The sequence below is a fragment of the Xenia sp. Carnegie-2017 genome, unplaced genomic scaffold, assembly GCF_021976095.1.
Source record: "Xenia sp. Carnegie-2017 unplaced genomic scaffold, XeniaSp_v1 HiC_scaffold_23, whole genome shotgun sequence".
Classification (NCBI taxonomy): domain Eukaryota; kingdom Metazoa; phylum Cnidaria; class Anthozoa; order Malacalcyonacea; family Xeniidae; genus Xenia; species Xenia sp. Carnegie-2017.
This window is the reverse complement of record NW_025813486.1, coordinates 12,993,236-13,012,788: the sequence shown is the minus strand read 5'-3', so window position 1 is coordinate 13,012,788 and position 19,553 is coordinate 12,993,236. Positions and strand designations below refer to the sequence as shown.

The 19,553-nt window shown below is 36.1% G+C and overlaps 1 protein-coding gene and 1 pseudogene across 1 annotated transcript; one reads left to right on the top strand and one right to left on the bottom strand.

Annotated features, from left to right (window-relative positions):
• Window positions 1-499: 499 nt before the first annotated feature.
• LOC124449137 lies at window positions 500-2,092 on the top strand. Its single transcript, XM_047000087.1, has 4 exons — window positions 500-827; window positions 904-928; window positions 1,409-1,672; window positions 1,791-2,092. Exons 1-4 carry the CDS (start codon window positions 552-554, stop codon window positions 2,090-2,092), a joined length of 867 nt encoding a protein of 288 aa, XP_046856043.1. The 5' UTR covers window positions 500-551.
• A 1,406-nt stretch (window positions 2,093-3,498) lies between these two features.
• Window positions 3,499-4,239, bottom strand: LOC124447647 (annotated as a pseudogene).
• Window positions 4,240-19,553: the final 15,314 nt, after the last annotated feature.

Genomic DNA, 19,553 nt, shown 5'->3' with positions numbered 1-19,553 from the left:
ATCGCGAGTTTTCCTCTAACAACATGAAGTATTGGGTTAAAGAACACGTGTTTGTTTCAAAAGCAGTTATTAATTATATGCAAAATTTCGGCGGGTTGGGAACTTTGTATTTTCTATCTATACTGTATCGCTCTCACCTAAATGACAGAAATGAGCAATAGAGAAATTATTCAGGAACTTCTTGGCAGAGTTACAGAGCTGTCTGAAAGAATATCACCTGACGTGGACAGTTCTGTAAGGTCAGAAGTGAGAACTATATTTGGACGGCATACGAATTTACCAAATGCTGAAACGAGTCGCCAGAGAGAATTAACGCATCACCCTAATCAAATGGCATCAACAGCCACAATAGAGAATCGCCTCCCAATTAGAAGGAATTCATCCACTGCATTTCAATCGAGGCGCTATTTTCCCGCAAGTAGACCTGCTGCAAGAAGCCGAACAAGGCGAACTCGTTCATCAACAGCAATTGATAACAGGCCATTTTGAGAGATTTAATCCTATTAAGCGGCCCCAAAGATAATACAGTTCCACGGCAAGGCACTCGGCTGATGTTGGTAGAAAATGGACACATGATTTCAGGTTGTCGGTTTTCAAAAGATTTGTCAGCCGCTGCTGTCGAAACTAATATAATGATGGCCTTTGATGGAAAAATTCCGCATGGTACAGATATAGAACTGTTAACATCGGTACATTCCACTCTGGTTGCGCCAACATTAGCCCCTGGTCAGACATTGGATGGTGTTATCCTCCACAGATTATACGCACAAAAGCCAGTGTATGTACGACCTAGTGTTCAGCTGCTTAACATGGGAAATGCAACAAAGGTTGGAGAATTAGATTGCTACATGCTCATCATGTAAATAGTGTGCTTTTAAAAACTGATATGTTGTTCATTTACAGGAACCAGGCAGCAATTCTAGTGAAGGTAAAATACATAGATTGGGTAAAAGCAAGGGATCTTTCCACATTTGTCATAAGAGAGGATCAAGTGATTGTACACTAAAATAATGTAAAAAGTATTTTTTTAAATTCAAACAAACTTTTTTTACAATTGTTTTTGTGACAGTAATATGTCGAGGTATATCATTTTATATTCTTTCTTTTAGCAAATCTATATAAATTTTCAGAATTAAGAAACTTAAGTCATGACTATTGTTCACCTTGATTAAATTATTCATATGAATTCAGATAAGACAGCTCTCATTTGGGCACTTAGCTTTTAAAATAGTTTAATTTAATTATTGTAGTCTGCATTCATTTTCACAAGATTTTAGTCACTCAGAATTTTTATTCTTTATAAGGTAAAGAAAAGCAATCGATTCAAATGAATATGCTTATAATGATATGCAAATTGTTATGCATTGCAATAGTTTTGCAAGAATTTGTTAAAAAATATGTTATATAGGAATAGATGAACCTTTGGATGATGATGATATAAGCATATCTGAAACCAGTGAAATTCATTCTGTGCCTACTACTGATATTGTGCCTGCAACTGATGGTGTGGCTGAAACTGATGGTGTGGTTGCAACTGATGGTGTGGCTGAAACTGATGGTGTGGTTGCAACTGATGGTGTGGCTGAAACTGGTTCACTGTCTGCAACTGGCTCCTCAACTCAAACTAGCACACTCCTTGAAACTGATGATCTTACTCTTTTGAACGAAGCAGGTTCTCATCTTATGGCCTTGTTCTAATTTAGATTATCAATTCATAGATCTTGGTAATATGATTTGAAAATACTGGTATATTGTCTTTGTCTGAATTGCAATTGAATTTTTTTCTGCAGGTGTTTTTTCCGCATTGATAGATACTCCATTCCTGTCTTTGCCAGCTGAGAACAGAGAAGTAAGAGCTGTTATTGTGCACAGAACTACAATACGTCAAGATGTCATAGCCATTTTTAATGATGCAGATGTGCTTAATTGTTTGGTTTGCCCCACCGTGATTGATTACAGTGGCAGGGAAGAAAAGGAAAGGAAAAGGAGTAATGCTGGATGTTTTGACACATTTTGGCATGAGGTATACAACACCTACTGTTTCGGCTCCAGCGATAAGATTCCTATGATTAGGCACGACATGCAAAAATGATTGGCAGTCTATTGCTAGAGTTATTGTCTACGGTTACAACCTGCTGAAATACTTTCCTATGAAAATATCACCGGCACTGCTATGTACATGCTTATTCGGAGAGGACAATTTAAGTAGAGAGTTGTTGCTGAATTCCTTTCGTGACTACGTGACTCTTGAAGATCGCCGAGTTTTGATAATTGCATGAACGAAAATTGTGACCTCGAAGACGAAGACATTCTTGACTTTCTCTCAATGTTCAAGTGTTTTAAACTTCCGACGAAAGATAACATCAAGGAGATTATGTTCGAGTTGGCTCACCAAGAACTTCTTCAAAAGCCACGGTACATAATTCACTGCTGGTCTCCAGTTTTAAGAATGCTCCAATACGATGACATTTTAAAACACAAGAAGACATTCTTCAACTTTATACCAGTAGGCAACCTACGGCCAAAAAATTAATAAAATTGATTAACGCCGAAACCGGAAATGAAATAGAGCGCCTTACAATAGATCATTTGAAAAGGTACATTCGGTCGTTAGAAGGTAAAGCTATCGAGAGATTTCTCCATTTCATCACTGGAAGCGACTGTATTACTTGCACATCGATAGAAGTAACTTTTCAAATCTAAGTGGACTCCAAAGACGACCTATTGCTCATACATGTGGACCTTGTTTAGAAATTCCTACCACATATGAGAGCTATGGTGATCTTGCATCTGAGTTCAATAACTTATTGAAGGAAGGACAATCTTGGTCATTTGACATTGTATAAAATTACGTTAACAGTTCGTTTTTACATCTTGAACAATGCTTATAACTACGTTTGATTGAAATTTTATTAAAATCGTTCGACTTATAATTTGTACACTATTGATATGTACGGACGATCAGAGATATATCTACGATCCAACTGTACAAATTATGATGAAGTCGTTTAAAGGAACAAACTTATTTATTCTTTATTTTGTTTGGAAGCTTTACTTACAATAATCGCGATATGGTTAAATGTGATAGGACCTTATCGCACCCATTTTCATTTTAAGGTAGCTAGTAAATAATTGGTTAGCACTATTTTCCACCCAGCAAACCGCCCTTTACACAATCGGAAATAAATTAAAGATGGCGGCTAATGGGAAAGAACCAAAAGCTAAAAGGAAACCATGCATGCACTGGTGCTAGGTCGTTTTGAGATGGCGAGTAATTTTATATTTTATAATACAGTTTTAATATCAAAATATGAAAATATTTACAGATAAATGTTGCAGTATAAATTTTCATGCAACCACCTTAAGCTATAAACTTATAATCCAGGCTGGAAAATATGTCGTTTTCGACGATTGTGTAAAATATTACATAAAATATTATATTGTGTAAAATATTAGATTGTGTAAAATATTATATTGTGTAAAATATTATATTTCAAAGTAAAGGACGGTTTGCTGGGTGGAAAATAGTGCTAACCTAAATAATTAATGCACATTCACACGCGGTAACATTGCTGACATTGCTTCAAGTATATGATCGATGCATCCTCTATTTATATTTGTTATTTACCTCGATTTTTGATCATAAATTAGTTCAATCACTGAACATAAAATGTGTTGACAATATCAAGTGTTTGTATGAAGTGATTGATTCCATAATTGCCGTCATCGCTTAAGGGTTGACTTCACTACATAGAAGCTCCAGTTGTTCTTCCGTCAGCTGCAGTATGTTTTCAGGTACCACAACATAATTATCTGTATCGACGTCTGGAACTGGGCCATTTGAATCTAGACCATATTCTTCAAAGTTAACAATAGGAGATTCATCTGCAACAGGAATCATGTTCGTTTGCCAAAGTGTCATGGGGTTTGGTGACCGGCAGTCCTTAGTCCATGATGGTTCCATTGCTCCCTGAATTCCGAAAGTGACGCACTTACACGTGGTTTGAAAACGAAGTGAAGGGCGAATAGATGATGCTCATTGAACGGATCTAACAGGTTTTCGTTTTCCATGAATTTAAAGACACCAACGTATAGAGCAGAAAGAACCCGGTTTACTTCTGCCCACAACCGTTCTATCCTTTGGTTATGCACACTTCGCCCGGCAATGAAACTACCTCTATTCTCACCACGACGTGATATCATTAGCCGTGCTACGTCAACGTTTTCGACACCTCGATCTCCACGAACCCTTGAAGGCAAACCGAATTCACCAATCCCTTTTTTGAAAAGATCAACTACTGTCTGAGCTCTATTATCAGCGCAGCACTCTAGGTAAATGACTGCCCGACTAAACCCGTCGATGCAACCATGGATAACGAATCGCCAGGATATAAGCTTATGGTTTGAGTCAATATGCCAAAGAAAATTCGGCCCGGGAACGTTATAAACCCGTCTACAAATCGCATACCTCCTTCGCATATTTCTTCCAATAGTATCGATTCTCCGAAGACTTTCTCTGACCCTTTCTCTTTGGACATAGATCTTTCTAGCCCTTAAACTACCCCTGATATAACATTCTCCACTATATGGGGTAAGCCTTAAAATATCTCTTATCTGCCCATCTAAACTATCATCGGTGATGTCTGTAAAGCTAGCCTCAACTCCATATTCAATCCTTCTCCGGTAAATTGTTTGTTCTGATACACCTAGGAAGCTAGCTATACTTTTCCATTTCATTCCGGTATCTCGTAATTGCTCTATCTGTACTTTGGTTATATCAAAACAAGGCCTCCCTCCCGTACTTGACCGGAATGAAATAACTTCTCTTCTATTCTCAGGAGACGTGTAATCCAAGATCGCTCTTAGCCTGCGTATTTCCTCTTCTATTCCAACACTTAATCTTTCCAACAGCGAGACAAATGAGGGCTGAGGTGATAGTAAGTCTATCGTGTCGTCATATCTTTCATTGTTAACGGCCACGAGCATTGCTGTAACAATTGGAAGATTTCGTTCTAACTTGCATTTACAATGTTCCAAATCAAGAGTATCATTAAGTACTATAGCAATTTCTAAATGGCTAAACAATGCATCCAACATTTGGAAAAATTCAGTAAGTTCTTCATTTGCTTCGAAATAAGTTGCATTACTAGCGGACGCCATCTTGGGAAATCTCGTTACAGTTTGTAAACAACTCGTGACCTCTTATAAATCTCGTTACACTGTTACAGTTTATAAAAAAAACTCGTCTTATAAATCTCGTCATATGAAACTCGTCATATAAAACTCGTCATATGAAACTCGTCATATAAAACTCGTCTTATAAATCTCGTCATATGAAACTCGTCATATAAAACTCGTCTTATAAATCTCGTCATATGAAACTCGTCATATAAAACTCGTCATATGAAACTCGTCATATAAAACTCGTCATATGAAACTCGTCATATAAAACTCGTCATATAAATCTCGTCATACACAACTCAACAATAATAATATAGTTTTCACACCGCATTATAGTAATCTCGAGTACCACTTTACGAATCTCGAATAGACTTATAGTAATTCTAATACGACTTATAAATCTCGATACACTTTTGGTAGGTTTGGCTTGCCATACTTTAAAAGAGAATTTTTGGGGGGGCTGGTGGTCAAGTTCTTTTTATTACGAAACGCGGCTTCGAAGTTTTTGTTTTGTTTATCGAATCAGTGCAAAATTCCGGAGATGATGGACACGTATTCATACGACGAAAAAGGTAATGACTTTGGAGTTTTGTTGATTTTTGGCTTATTTTGCTGAATCCCGATTGCTCATTATATGACAGTCGTGTCGTCTACTTTCTTTTTCAGCCATCTAGATTCTAGGCTCAACTTTCTTTATTTTTGCTGAGAATTGTTGCACCTAAATAACTAGCTTGATATTTTCCAATTATATTATTATGCAGTTTTTTACTATACCGCAAGTAAAGGTAATGGTGATATTTTTATAAGTTTTGTGTTATATAAATTGTTGATAAACCATAAAAAATGAAAATAAAGGATTTATTACACGATTCATTGAGTTTTCGTTTTGTATTTTTTCTTTGTTACAGGACTACAAATTTTACTAATATAATAACCTCAACACAAATTGTTTTGTTTTGATTGTCATGTTAATTTGTTATCAAACAAAACGAGCTTCTGCTACTTTTTCGCCTGCTAAAGAAAGTTTTGAAATAAAGAAGAGTGGTGGTGAAAATCATTGATAAACACCAAATATAAACCATCGACTATAAGCATCAACTGTAATGATAAAAGGTAAATTCAAATGAGAAAAATATTAAAGAAAATGAAGTGAAAAAAGCGATTGCAAAAAAACGAAAATGTAACTGTAAAAAAGTGACGGCACTGAATTGTTAAGCAATAAGTACATTCATAAAAATTATATTCTTTCTTTCTTATCGGTGCATTGAAAACTTTTTATTTGCTGTACTATTTTGGCACCTAGGTACCGCACAATATTTTGGCATTTTAGAACGAAAGTTTTGAAATATAAGACTTGCTGTTACGAGTTACGACGGCGCAATAAAAACATGAAATTTAAAATTATTCCGGGGGAGTTCAAAACTTTTCATTGAATGAGGCAACGTCATTTTTCACCCAAAATTTGCTGTATTTGGTATGACGGCATCCATGTTTTTGATACCCGGCCGCTCGTTAATTAAATATAGTAATTTGGATGTGTATTTCCCGTCCAAGTAATGAGTATACAGGTCAGTGGTTTAAACTAGGTGCAGAGAAATTGCAGGCTGTAAACTGCAATTTTGAATTTTACTGCAAACATAAATTTTTTAAATTTTTGCGACCATGGTTTTTAATTTTTTACTTTTATCTCTTTCACTTGAAAAAACTCGAAGGCCTTCCATTTTAAATTCAAAAATGGCAGTAAAGTCGTCGCTATACACGTTTTTATTTTTTGAACATTGCAAATAGTTAGGTGATGTTGTTAATCCTTATCGCTTCCTTATACAGAGGGTGTAAAAAAGTGAACTACTTAAAAAATTTTATTAGACATAAATTTAGCCTAATATGTTTACGATTTTTGATTGTGTGTGTACTTTCGCATCCCCACTTTAATCAAACACTTACAACGAACAGAAAAATCAACCTCGAAAAATGAGAGAGCGGTTTGCGGAAACTTTATTTTGAAGGGCTTATGTCTAGCAGGAATGAGCTTTTGAAACTCAATTTTTATTTCACTGGAGTATGGAAACTTCAGAGAAATTAGCGAAGAATAAGCTAAACCTGTAGATGCGTAAACTTAAGTTACTTGTTATTTAAACTAGCAGTTTGCATGACCTTTTTCATGAACGATTAGTTGCATGCGTAAATGTTGCTGCTGCTCCCCTTGTGTAATTAGCGTAACTTTTCACCAAACTAAAGAATTTAAAAAAGAGAAATAACTCTGAATCTTCAACTTTGCGTGATGTATGAAGTCATTTGTGCACAAAAATAGCCTCGTAAGCCTTGTATAGGTAATAGAATAGTTTCGAGTGTAATTTAAAGAAAACATGCACGAGTCGGTTTTTCAAAGACTATCAAATAGCACGAATCCGAAGGACGAGTACTTCTAAAAAAAGTTTGCACTGAATATTTAAACGGTTACTGTGTTTGCATTGCCGAAGGCGAGTGTTTTGCAACGCTTTTCTTAACTCGAGCAACATTTCCAAGTGTTTGGATCATATGAATGTTTTATGCAGTGCGGTGTCTGAAATTAAATGAAGATATGATTTGCACAATTTGCAATCGTCTCAGGAGCCTTAAAATTCAGGTGACTCAACGGGATTCGAACCCATGACCTCTGCGGTGCCGGTGCAGTGCTCTAACCAACTGAGCTATGAAATCACACAGTGGTGAGTAGGTCAATATTGTTGGGCTCATGTTTTCTCGTGAAAGGAATGTCGTATGAAGTGCTCTGCACCAGTGCTCTGCACCAGTGCTCTGCACCAGTGCTCTGCACCGGCACCACAGAGGTCATGGGTTCGAATCCCGTTGAGTCACCTGAATTTTAAGGCTCCTGAGACGATTGCTTAAATTGTCCAACAAAGTGCGAAGATCATATCTTCATTTAATTTCAGACACCGCACTGCATAAAACATTCATACGACATTCCTTTCACGAGAAAACATCAGCCCAACAATATTGACCTACTCACCACTGTGTGATTTCATAGCTCAGTTGGTTAGAGCACTGCACCGGCACCGCAGAGGTCATGGGTTCGAATCCCGTTGAGTCACCTGAATTTTAAGGCTCCTGAGACGATTGCTTAAATTGTCCAACAAAGTGCGAAGATCATATCTTCATTTAATTTGTTTGGATCATCTCATTTAAACACTTGAAACCGTTCAGTAAATGTTTTTGTAAAATAACAACTCGAGAATAGTGTTGTAAGCTTAATTCGAGTGAGCGGAAATGTGAAAGCTAAATTCTCCCAACGCATTTAATAGGCCAGACAAGTACTTCAAGTCAATTTAGGCAAATAATCGTCTCTGTTTTCAGGCCTGCTGAAAATTGTCGCGACAGCATTGTTACTTTCTATGTTTGGATTACGTGATCCAAACACAGGCATCGACTAATCAGAGCACGCGTTTTGCTTATGCTACTTTGTAATGGTATTTCCCTTTTTTTGCATTTGTATTTCCTATTTTTTGCACATCTCAAAACAGTAAAAGAGAATTTTTCGTGTGTGTTATTACATAAATTGATTTTTAATTCTTTATTTCTGTAATTTCGTAAAAGCACTACTGCCAATACACATTTAATATAAACGACAACTTTTTTGAAAATAGACATGTTTCGACATCTCATGATGCCATCTTCAGTATGAATGAAATAATAGGTGATACAGGGTTTATATAAAAGTAATATGATACATAAATTAGAACAATAAAAAGGAAATAAGATAATATAATGAGGAGCGTTCGAGCGTTTTATAAACTAAATATTGTATTGAATTTAAAAACTTGAACATTGAGGTCAGGGTTAGTTTTGTTAATGTGGAGTGCTTCTTTGATTTTAAGGGTGAATGAGGTGTCGGCAGTGTCGATGATTTTGAAACAAGAGGGTGAATAGTTGGTTTTGCATGAGTGAGATTTAAGAAGGTGTCGGTAGATGTGAGAGTTTTTGTCTGTTGTGGTATGTCCCCTGATTCTGGTGGATAAATGGCGCGAAGTTTCGCCAATGTATCGAGAATTACATCCCGCGCAATTGAATTCATATACCACCATAGATTTAATTGAATCAGGGATTGGGTCTTTAAATGAGAAAAGGTTTTTGATTTTGAATGATGTGAAAATTAGTCGAATGTCAATATCTGTACAGAAGCGTTTCATAATGTTTGTAAGTCTGCGTTGTGTGTGTCGTGAGTAATGTCCGATGTATGGTAGTTTGAAGTATAGAGTTGTTATTTTGGAATTTTCATTTGTGTTGGTTGTGATCGTCGTGTCAGGAGTTTCGGTGTCTAGGTTGAGGTTGTTGCTATGTTTGTTGTCGAGATATCGTTTTACGGTTCTGTTAATAAAGTGAAGTGGAAAAGAGTTTCGTAAAAGAGTGGATGTGATGTTTTTTATGTCTCGTTGAAAGCCATTGTTCGTATTGTTAAGTTTGTATGCTCTGTCGATTAGTGTGCGTATAAGTCCGGTCTTGTATGAAAGTGGTGTGAAACTAAAATAGTTCGTCAGAAGTCCTGTGTACGTTAGTTTGTGGTAGGTAGATGTTGTACAGCTGTCGTGAGATTTTGTTAGTAAAATGTCAAGAAATGGCAGTTGATCTTGTTCAGTTTCAAAAGAAAATCCAATGTTTGCGTGCTGTGTGTTAATGTAATTATAAAACTTCATGGCCTCAGTTTCGTTAGTAAAAACACAAAAAATATCGTCAACGTATCTGCGGTAAAATAGTGGTTTAATGTCGTTGTAGTTGTTTAGCCAGTTTCGTTCATGTGAGCCCATGAAAATGTTAGCAAGTATGGGTGCTAAGGGAGAGCCCATCGCAACACCGTCCGTCTGGTCATAAAATTTTCCATTAAATAAAAAATGCGTCTGTGCTGTTGCTATTAAAAACAGTTGTGTGAGGTCGGTCCTGTTTATACTGAACGTGGGGTTGTGAGTGAATATTAAGTCGATTGCTAGGTTGATGGTTTCAGTAAGTGGTATGTTAGTAAATAGGCTTTCAACATCGTAGGAAATGAAGAATTTGTGACAAGAAGTTGATGAGTTGAAAGATGAGAAGTCGTCGAGGAAAGTGAAAGAATCTTTAGTGGAGTGGTCATCTGGTATGAGGTGTGTTAGTAGAGAACTAAGATACTTAGCTAAATTATAATTGTATGCGTTGATTGATGAAGCTATCGGTCGTAGTGGAGGCGATTGTTCTGGTTCTCGTTCTCGACTTCTGACGAACTATTTTAGTTTCACACCACTTTCATACAAGACCGGACTTATACGCACACTAATCGACAGAGCATACAAACTTAACAATACGAACAATGGCTTTCAACGAGACATAAAAAACATCACATCCACTTTTACGAAACTCTTTCCACTTCACTTTATTAACAGAACCGTAAAACGATATCTCGACAACAAACATAGCAACAACTCCTCAACCTAGACACCGAAACTCCTGACACGACGATCACAACCAACACAAATGAAAATTCCAAAATAACAACTCTATACAAACTACCATACATCGGACATTACTCACGACACACACAACGCAGACTTACAAACATTATGAAACGCTTCTGTACAGATATTGACATTCGACTAATTTTCACATCATTCAAAATCAAAACCTTTTCTCATTTAAAGACCCAACCCTGATTCAATTAAATCTATGGTGGTATATGAATTCAATTGCGGGATGTAATTCTCGATACATTGGCGAAACTTCGCCATTTATCCACCAGAATCAGGGGACATACCACAACAGACAAAACTCTCACATCTACCGACACCTTCTTAAATCTCACTCATGCAAAACCAACTATTCACCCTCTTGTTTCAAAATCATCGACACTGCCGACACCTCATTCACCCTAAAATCAAAGAAGCACTCCACATTAACAAAACTAACCCTGACCTCAATGTTCAAGTTCTTAAATTCAATACAATATTTAGTTTATAAAACGCTGAACGCTCTCATTATATTATTATTATTTCCTTTTATTGTTCTAATTTATGTATCATATTACTTTTATATAAACCCTTTATCACCTATTATTTCATTCATACTGAAGATGGCATCATGAGATGTCGAAACATGTCTATTTTCAAAAAAGTTGTCTTTATTTCTGCCTGAACAACCCCTCAAAATGTGCTTTTTTAACACTTTTACTCAAGTTTTCAAGGTTGAGTTTTCTACTGTTTTTTAGTGTTTACTAGCACAAATGTAATAGAAATTAAATTTATAGTCTACTTCTGCATTTCAAAATTGTCCACTTATTTTTTGTGCAAGAAGGGTAAATGTCTTTAATGTGAGAACTTCCTGATAGCGTAATTATTGTATGTGGAACTCACATCCTAATTTTTCATTATGAAAATCTGCATTATTTTACAAAAACAAGAATTTTTTATTCGGTTTAATTTACGCTTTTATGGACTTACAAAGTTAGTAAAGTACGTATTAAATGTCATTTTGTCCCACCACCGTGAAACTGGGTCCTGGGAAGACATGCATTCTGACGTCACGAGGTGAACTCTCTTGTTCTGTATTGAAGATGTGTCTTTGTCACATGAAACAAGCGACTATACACAAAAAGCCTCTTCGTTGCCTCTACTTAAACGATATTGTTCACCTGTGACGTCATGTTCTTCTTTCGTCAGTCTCACGATTTTCCGTTGTGGGAAAAATGTGTACTAACTTTGCAAGTTTATTAAAAAGTGATGTTTTATTCGAATAAAAAAATTCTTCAACTTTCGTATTCCATAAAAAGTGCAAATTTTTGTAATGAAAAATAAAATTAGAGGTGAGTTCCACTTTCAGTAAAGTAACCCCTCATGACGTGTTGTCAAATATATGCAACTTCTGTTTGCTGTGACATTGTTATTTATATTGTTTTTTTCTTTGCCGTGATAGACGAAAACGACGTAAGGATTGGTGCGATAGAAAAAGTCGAACGAAGAGGGATCGCAGCCCGCGAAGTCCAAGAGATCAACGTGGTTCACCGGGCTCACGGCGATCACCTTTTGACCGAAAGCGGTCACCTTCTTGGTCTTCATCTAGATCTAGCTCACGTTCGTCGAGGTCGCAATCATGGTCGAAATCTCCGTCGCGTTCTTATAGTTGCTCAAAATCGCGCACACCAATAAACTGGGAGCGGTCACGTTCTCCGTCGCTCGAACGAAAACACGGTAGACATGAGGACGACAGAAAACGACGTCATGCACACGATTCCAGGAAACAAACTAAACATGATCAGTCTCATATTTGAGAAAGCTGTTGTGAAGTCGAAAGACAAATTAAGGATTTCCAATCCTGACACGATGAAAACAAATCGCAAAAGTCATCAAAGAAAACAACCGAATCTTCTCGCAAAGAAGCAGTTAAAAGCGGAAAGTTTCACGCTATGAAGAAGATCATAACGATAAAACGTAAAAAGCGCAAACACAAAAGGAAACATCGCAAACATAAGCATAAGAAGTCAATGCGAAAACAAGAAGGCCTGAAGTGACAAGTCAGAAGATGATTCCGATCGAGAATGCGATTATAATGATAGTGACAAGAATGAAGATGATTCATTTAAATTATTTCCTGCATTTTCTGCCATCGTACGTATCACAAGGAACCTTGTATAAAAATTTTAGTGCGGATATTCTATAAAGTGATCAGCCGTGTGTCTTTTGTATGTCGTGCGTTTTGTATCTTTACTGGTTTTTTTTCAAACAGAACGGCGTTTTCATAGTGTCTTGAAATAGCTTGCAAAGTGCTATTTTATGTATTCTTCCTTGCCCTCGTCTTGTTCCAGATTCTGACGTGTCGTACAAGCGATTAATCTGGAAATTGAAACATTAATACCATTTTAATTGACGGGGTAGGTTATTTGTGAATATGTAATGAGGAGTATTAAAATTTTGTACAGTGTTTTTCTTCGTGCGAGTAATACATATTTTGTGTATCCTAAATTTGTGTCTAACCTCATGCATGTTACGGGAAGTTGCGTAGCTACCTATTTTGGAGGTATGTGCCAGGGTGGATCTAGAGTATGTCAAACCGTCGCGCGACTGATGTTTGAAATTCAAAATTACCTATTCATATTAATTAAAATTCATTAATTATTCTTACTTTATTATCGCATTTACTTCGTGATAAAAATCCAGCTTTATTTATTATTGAAAACTAATGACTAATCCAATGAATATCTCGTTGGTAACCAGATCAGTTGAATTTTAATTGACCTGGAATAACCGACTGATAAGCGTGGTGGCTCGACTGGTTCGACGGATAAAGGAATCTATGAACGCCAAAAACGCTTATTTTATTGGTCAATGGCCAGATCAGTGGACAGTCTGGAATGGTCTCGACTGATAAGAGGGGTGGCCGGACGAATAAGGGAGTCCAATTGCTATCTTACAATTGAACACCTCATGTAGAGATGTAAATGTGTGTTAATCTACGGCTCATACCAGATTGTTTGGTATAAATTCCACAGGGCTATTGATGTATGAAAAGCATTTTCTATAAAGTAAAAATGTCTTTCTATGTATGCAGATAAACCTTGAAATTTGGCAAAACAGAAAAGTATTTTTTATGATTACTAGGTAATTTTTCTGATTTCTGATCATTATAATTTCTAAACTAAATTATTTCAGATTTACATTTAAACGAGCTTTGATCATATGAAAAGATATTTATCATAACCAGTAAGCATGACACATGAACCAATTTTAACATTCATGTAATTATATAATTAAAGACATGTTGGTTACATTCTGTTTGTATTTGCAAATACAATGCTACTAGTGATTGCTATATAGCACACTTTGCATATACTTACAGAAGATAATAGTCTGGTGAAATGCCTAATAAACATTTACGGCATTAAGCTGTCTTTAACTGCCAATTTTTACTCTGATAATTTTTGCTTAACCTTTGGTAGAAAAAAATTTTGAGTTTTTTGTCAAAAAGTGAATTTGCTGGCACTGATGTGGAGATGGGTAAAGGGTTACAATAAACTTGCATGGTTTGAAGTCTGAGCTTTTCTATATCGATGAACTGTCACTTGTAGTACCAAATTTCTTATTTAACTCATTACATAGAGGTTTGAATGGGGGTTTCTAGTGGGATCTATGCCTGACAACTTGGTAGAAATTTTTAAAGACTAAATCTGTTTTTGAATAGCATTATTGTAAAACAAATTTTACGTTCCTAGACATGCTAATGAGCCATATATTTGGCATGATAATGAGCCTAAATATTTGGCAAAACATTCAAGTATTGTTCACTTCATTTTTTTTTTTTGGAAAAAACGTAAGCAAAATGTGTTGTTTTTACGCAAAAACGATGTCCACAAAATACGTTTTGTATTGCTCTAAAACGCTAAAAATGGCATTTTCAAGGCTCTGAAATTCAAAATTTCTCAGGGGAGAATGCCTTAGATCCCCCAGGTGCGGAGCGCCTCCAACGTTTTATGACTGATGTTTGAAAAATCCTAGATCCGCCCCTGGTATGTGCATGTATATGTAATAGCATGGTTTCGAGTGCAATTTGGGGCAAACACGCCCGAGTGACTTTTTCAAAGACTTCAAATTGCACGAGTTCAATTTGAAGTCTTTGAAAAACTCACGAGTGTATGTTCTTCTCAAATTGCACGAGAAACCATGCTATTACTTATTAATAATATACATGAAAAAAGTTCTCAATTCTGTTGATATTTAACTTCAGCGTACGTACATTTCAGCTGGCTAGTTATTAATATCAACCGGCTCGTATATTTCAATTCTGTCGTATATTACTTTTCACAACACCATAGCTTCCACACACAACGCAAGAACAAGGTTTATACTTTTACCAGTGTTCATATTTGTATCCAGAAACATCTTTAAAACGGCGAACTTCAAACTCGTTCGCCAAAGAAAATCTACTTAAGACTTACGCCAGCCATTGTAATTGCTTTGTTTACAATAATTGCTGTATGAATATTCCCCCACTCCTCCATAATTATTGAGCTAATAATGTACTTTGAGACATTCTTTACTGTGATTGGTTGGCTGCAATATTCTGTAATTCATGGGCATAGGGACCGGCAGGGCCAAGACATTCAGCGAGCATGAACCCTTTCCCCTGTACTTGCCACGAAAGCTGAAAATTTCAGTACTTAATGGCGAGAAAGAAACCGACGTGCCAAATAAGGACAGGCAACGCAATGGACAAGAGCGAGTAAGTACATAAGCAAAACAGCAACACTTGTCCTATCAAGCGAACAACTGCTTCCGTATTAAACGATACCATATATTCACAGAGGGTTGAATAAATTTTACTTACAATCATTAAAACTTAAAGCTAAGATAAGCGGATATGTTTTGTTGCGTTGTTAAGAAGCCAATACTTCGTCCCAAAAACAAAAACGAACGATAGTTGTGGACTCAAACACCATGTGAAGTATGACGTATAGGGTTAAGTTTTATTGTATAATGTGTAACAATTTCATTTGTTATATGTTTGTAAATGATGATCGTCCAGGTCCTAGAAGAGAATTTTGATGTTGTTGACTGACGTTTGTCATCTTTCAGAGTCAAATGAGGAAACGTCAGGTTAGCCGTATTTGTTCTGTTCTCAGTCAGTACAGGAAATGCAGGAAATGTATTGTCATTGTGGATTAGTGTGAAGTGAAATATTTTATTTTGTGATGTGCGTGGCGTTAAGTTGTAGTGTGTCAGTTGGTATTGTCATTGTGAATTAGTTTGAAGTGTAATGTTTTAGTGATCGTCATTAAGTCGTTTGTAAGGTGCCGGTAATTGCCGTGATCTGTTCAGGTTTGTTCCAAGTTGGTATTCATGTAAGCCGTTGTCTATCAAAATAAGCGATGTGGTTGCCAGGATTCGGTGATGTTCGGTGATTGTTTTGTTTGTTTCTTAGTAGCTGTTTGTCAGTAAGTCTTAATTTCCTGGAGTTTCCCCAATGTAAAGTGACAGTCTTTTGGTAAACTGCAAAGTTGTTTGTTTTTGTTCTTACCTTATGTTCAGTACTTGTCGTAATGTAGATGACACGGGGTTGTCAAGATGAGATAGTTCAGACGCCTGATGTAGCGCTAAATTGAGTTGTTCAGGGTTCGTGTTTGATAAAAGTCAGAGTTACAAAACAACTATAACTCTGACTTTATCAAACGCAACACTTACAAACCCAACGAACCCAACGAAACGAACAACTCAGTGACAACAGCAACGCTACCTTACATCAAAGGTACGTCTGAGACTATCTCGCGTATCTTACGACCATACAACATACGTGTCGCACATAAACCAATCACAACATTACGGTACTAACGAACATAAAGGACAAAGAACAACCCAACGAACGACAAGGTGCAGTTTACAAAATAAACTGCTCCGACTGTCACGCCTCCTATATTGGGAAACTGGCAGGAACTTAAACATAAGACTTACTGAGCACAAACGAGCTACTAAGAAACAAGACAAAACTAATCACATTGCCGAACATCACCGAATCACAAAGCACAACATTGACTGGGACTCGGCAAAATGCATCACTTACAGTACTGACTATAGACAACGGCTTACATTAGAAAGTTGGTATACCAACTTGGAACAAACCCCCCTGAACAGATCACAGCAATTACCGGCACCTTACAAACGACTTATTCACAATACAAACAAACGATCAACTAAAAACATTACACTTCAAACTAATTCACAATGACAATACACAATTGACACCCACACACTACAACTAAAAACGTCACACCTAAATCACACATCACAACTAAAAATAAAATATTTCACTTCACACTAATCCACAATGACAATACACATTTCCTGCACATTTCCACACAATACAATGACGTAAGAACCAGACAACAAATACGGCTAACCTGACGTTTACTCCTCATTTGACTCTGAAGATGACTACCGCTAAGGTTGTCGAAACGTCAGTCAACAACATCAAAAACAGTCCTTCTCAGGACTTTATTAACCTGGACGATCATCATTTACAAACATATAACGATACTCCCGGGTTCAAACCATTTACTTTAATTTCATTTGTTTTGAGTACATGGAAGTAATCTATAAAGAATGCCAAGTAAAGTAGTTGGGAGTTGTGCTTATAGTGACTAGGGAGAAGGTTCTGTGATGGTATTATGGTGCCTTATGTAGTGAAAGTTTGGCAATATGAGAAAGGAAAAGAAAACATAGAGAAAAAATTGACACTCCATTGCATAGACACGCATCATCATCTAGAATCATAGGAAAGAACTTTATTTTTCAATAATGCAAATCACGTGTTTCGCCAAAATTATATCTAGTTATCAAAGCACCCCACTGTTTGACCTGAAAGGGATTCCTTTAACAATTTTTCTTATTATGCTGCTTCAATTAATGCCACTCCATGCAAAAGTTATCTGATATTATAATCACCATGGAAAAGCAAATTAATTACTTTTTGCTCAATATACACTAACAAATAAGAGATTCGATTGGCAACTACATAGATTAAAGAACTGTATTTACCCACTCTGGGATCGTCAGCAAAAGCTGGTTTCCACGATAGGCGTGTAAAATATAAAATACAGGTGTTGAAAGTGTAACCACAAGTGCAATATGTAACTAACATATATGAAATTATGTATATACTCTTTAACAAATAGATAACATTTAACCGTTGTCTATACAGTTATAGATACACGGGTTTGACGTCAATTGTGATAAAAACTAAAAATAGTGGCCACGAGCCGCCGGGGCGATTTTTATAATAAATTAAAAAAATTCCCAAATTAAACCGTCAAACAGTTTGTTTTCTTTATCACCCAACACTTGGAACATTGAAAAGTCTTGATTTTGCAAGTATTACGCTTACGTGATCTATAGGATTGAAGAAATGCAATTGGCTAGCTTAAAAACGTGATAAAATGTGTTTGGCTAACAAAATAAACGAGCAATGGCTGATCAATTTGTTGAAATTTTGTAAGCGAAGACGAAGTACAAATTAATGTTTGAAAACCGGGTTTTTTCTTTTTTTTGTTCAAATACGTTAACTGCCTCAACTAGGTCTTTCTGAATATATTTATTTTCCCATTCAGAGAGGTATTGCGATAAATTTTAAATATACCCGCTATTTGTTTGTTTTATAAACAGGAAATCTTCTGTGACGTCATTCCGTGCGTACGTCCTCTTATAGATCATAGCTCTCGACCATTGAAATTGCTGAAATTCTTCTGGTTATTATATACATACTAAATAATACTGCGAAATATTAACATGCAAAACTAGAAGATGAAATATTTAAAACATAATACAATATTTATGGTCCGTCGGGACACATATGTCTCATCAAAATTATATAAATAGCAAAAGTATTTGATTAATAAATTCACATTTTAAAAAGGTTATTCAAATTTACTAAATGTAAAAGGTACAAAATTTGAATTTTTTAACATTTAAAGTCCTGGACCACAAAATGTTAAAACAGATGAGTAGCAAATTTTTACAAAAGTGATACGCGTTTTATACTTTCTCAAGTCAGTGTGAAAAAGTTCCATAGGGAAGCTCCATCAAACATAAAACTTTTCATATGATTAGTACGTGGTCTAGGCAAATGAAGTAAGCTGTGGCACCCACGAAGACTACAATTCAAAAGCTCATTTTTTAAAGTAAATAGGTATCGCAGGCAATTTTGCTCCGTGTTACAAAGCGTTTTGAACATCATTTTTCTTTCGTATTAAACCACTGTGCTTTTTAAAGCAATTAAGGCAATTTCTTGAATCATTGATTTGTAAAGAACTATAATACTTTTTTGATGTGATACTTGTTTTATGAGTCATTTTATCAGTAAAAAGCAGTACGTCTCAATGTTAAATGCCCTTCTTATAAGGAAAGTGCTATAGAAGTTTATGCCTCTCCCCCCCCTTTTCCCACCAACTTAAACGTGCTTTATACGCTCCTGCTGTTTCTTCACTGCAAAATTGCTTGTTGTACAATATTATGGAATCTTGATTGTGATTGGCTAAGAGCAAAAAGTAAAATCTGAATGTCTTGTTTCCTCTAAAACATTGAAATTATCCGTAGGTGACGTAATTTTTAATGTACCATTGAAAACACCAGAAATATTATGGCGGATTCTTCCTCGGACTGGCAAGCGTTTTACACTCGTTATTTACGCTCGAATTATCTAGGATAAGAACATCATATAGGTTACACTGTCAGTCATTAGGGTTCAAAAGCTTCTGCATTTATAATTGACAAAAAACAATTGATGAATTCGAATTCGCTTTTGTATGACATCAAGAATTATTCAGACCCCGGTCAATATTATCTACTTCAGCTTCGTTTTGGCAGCAGGGGTGT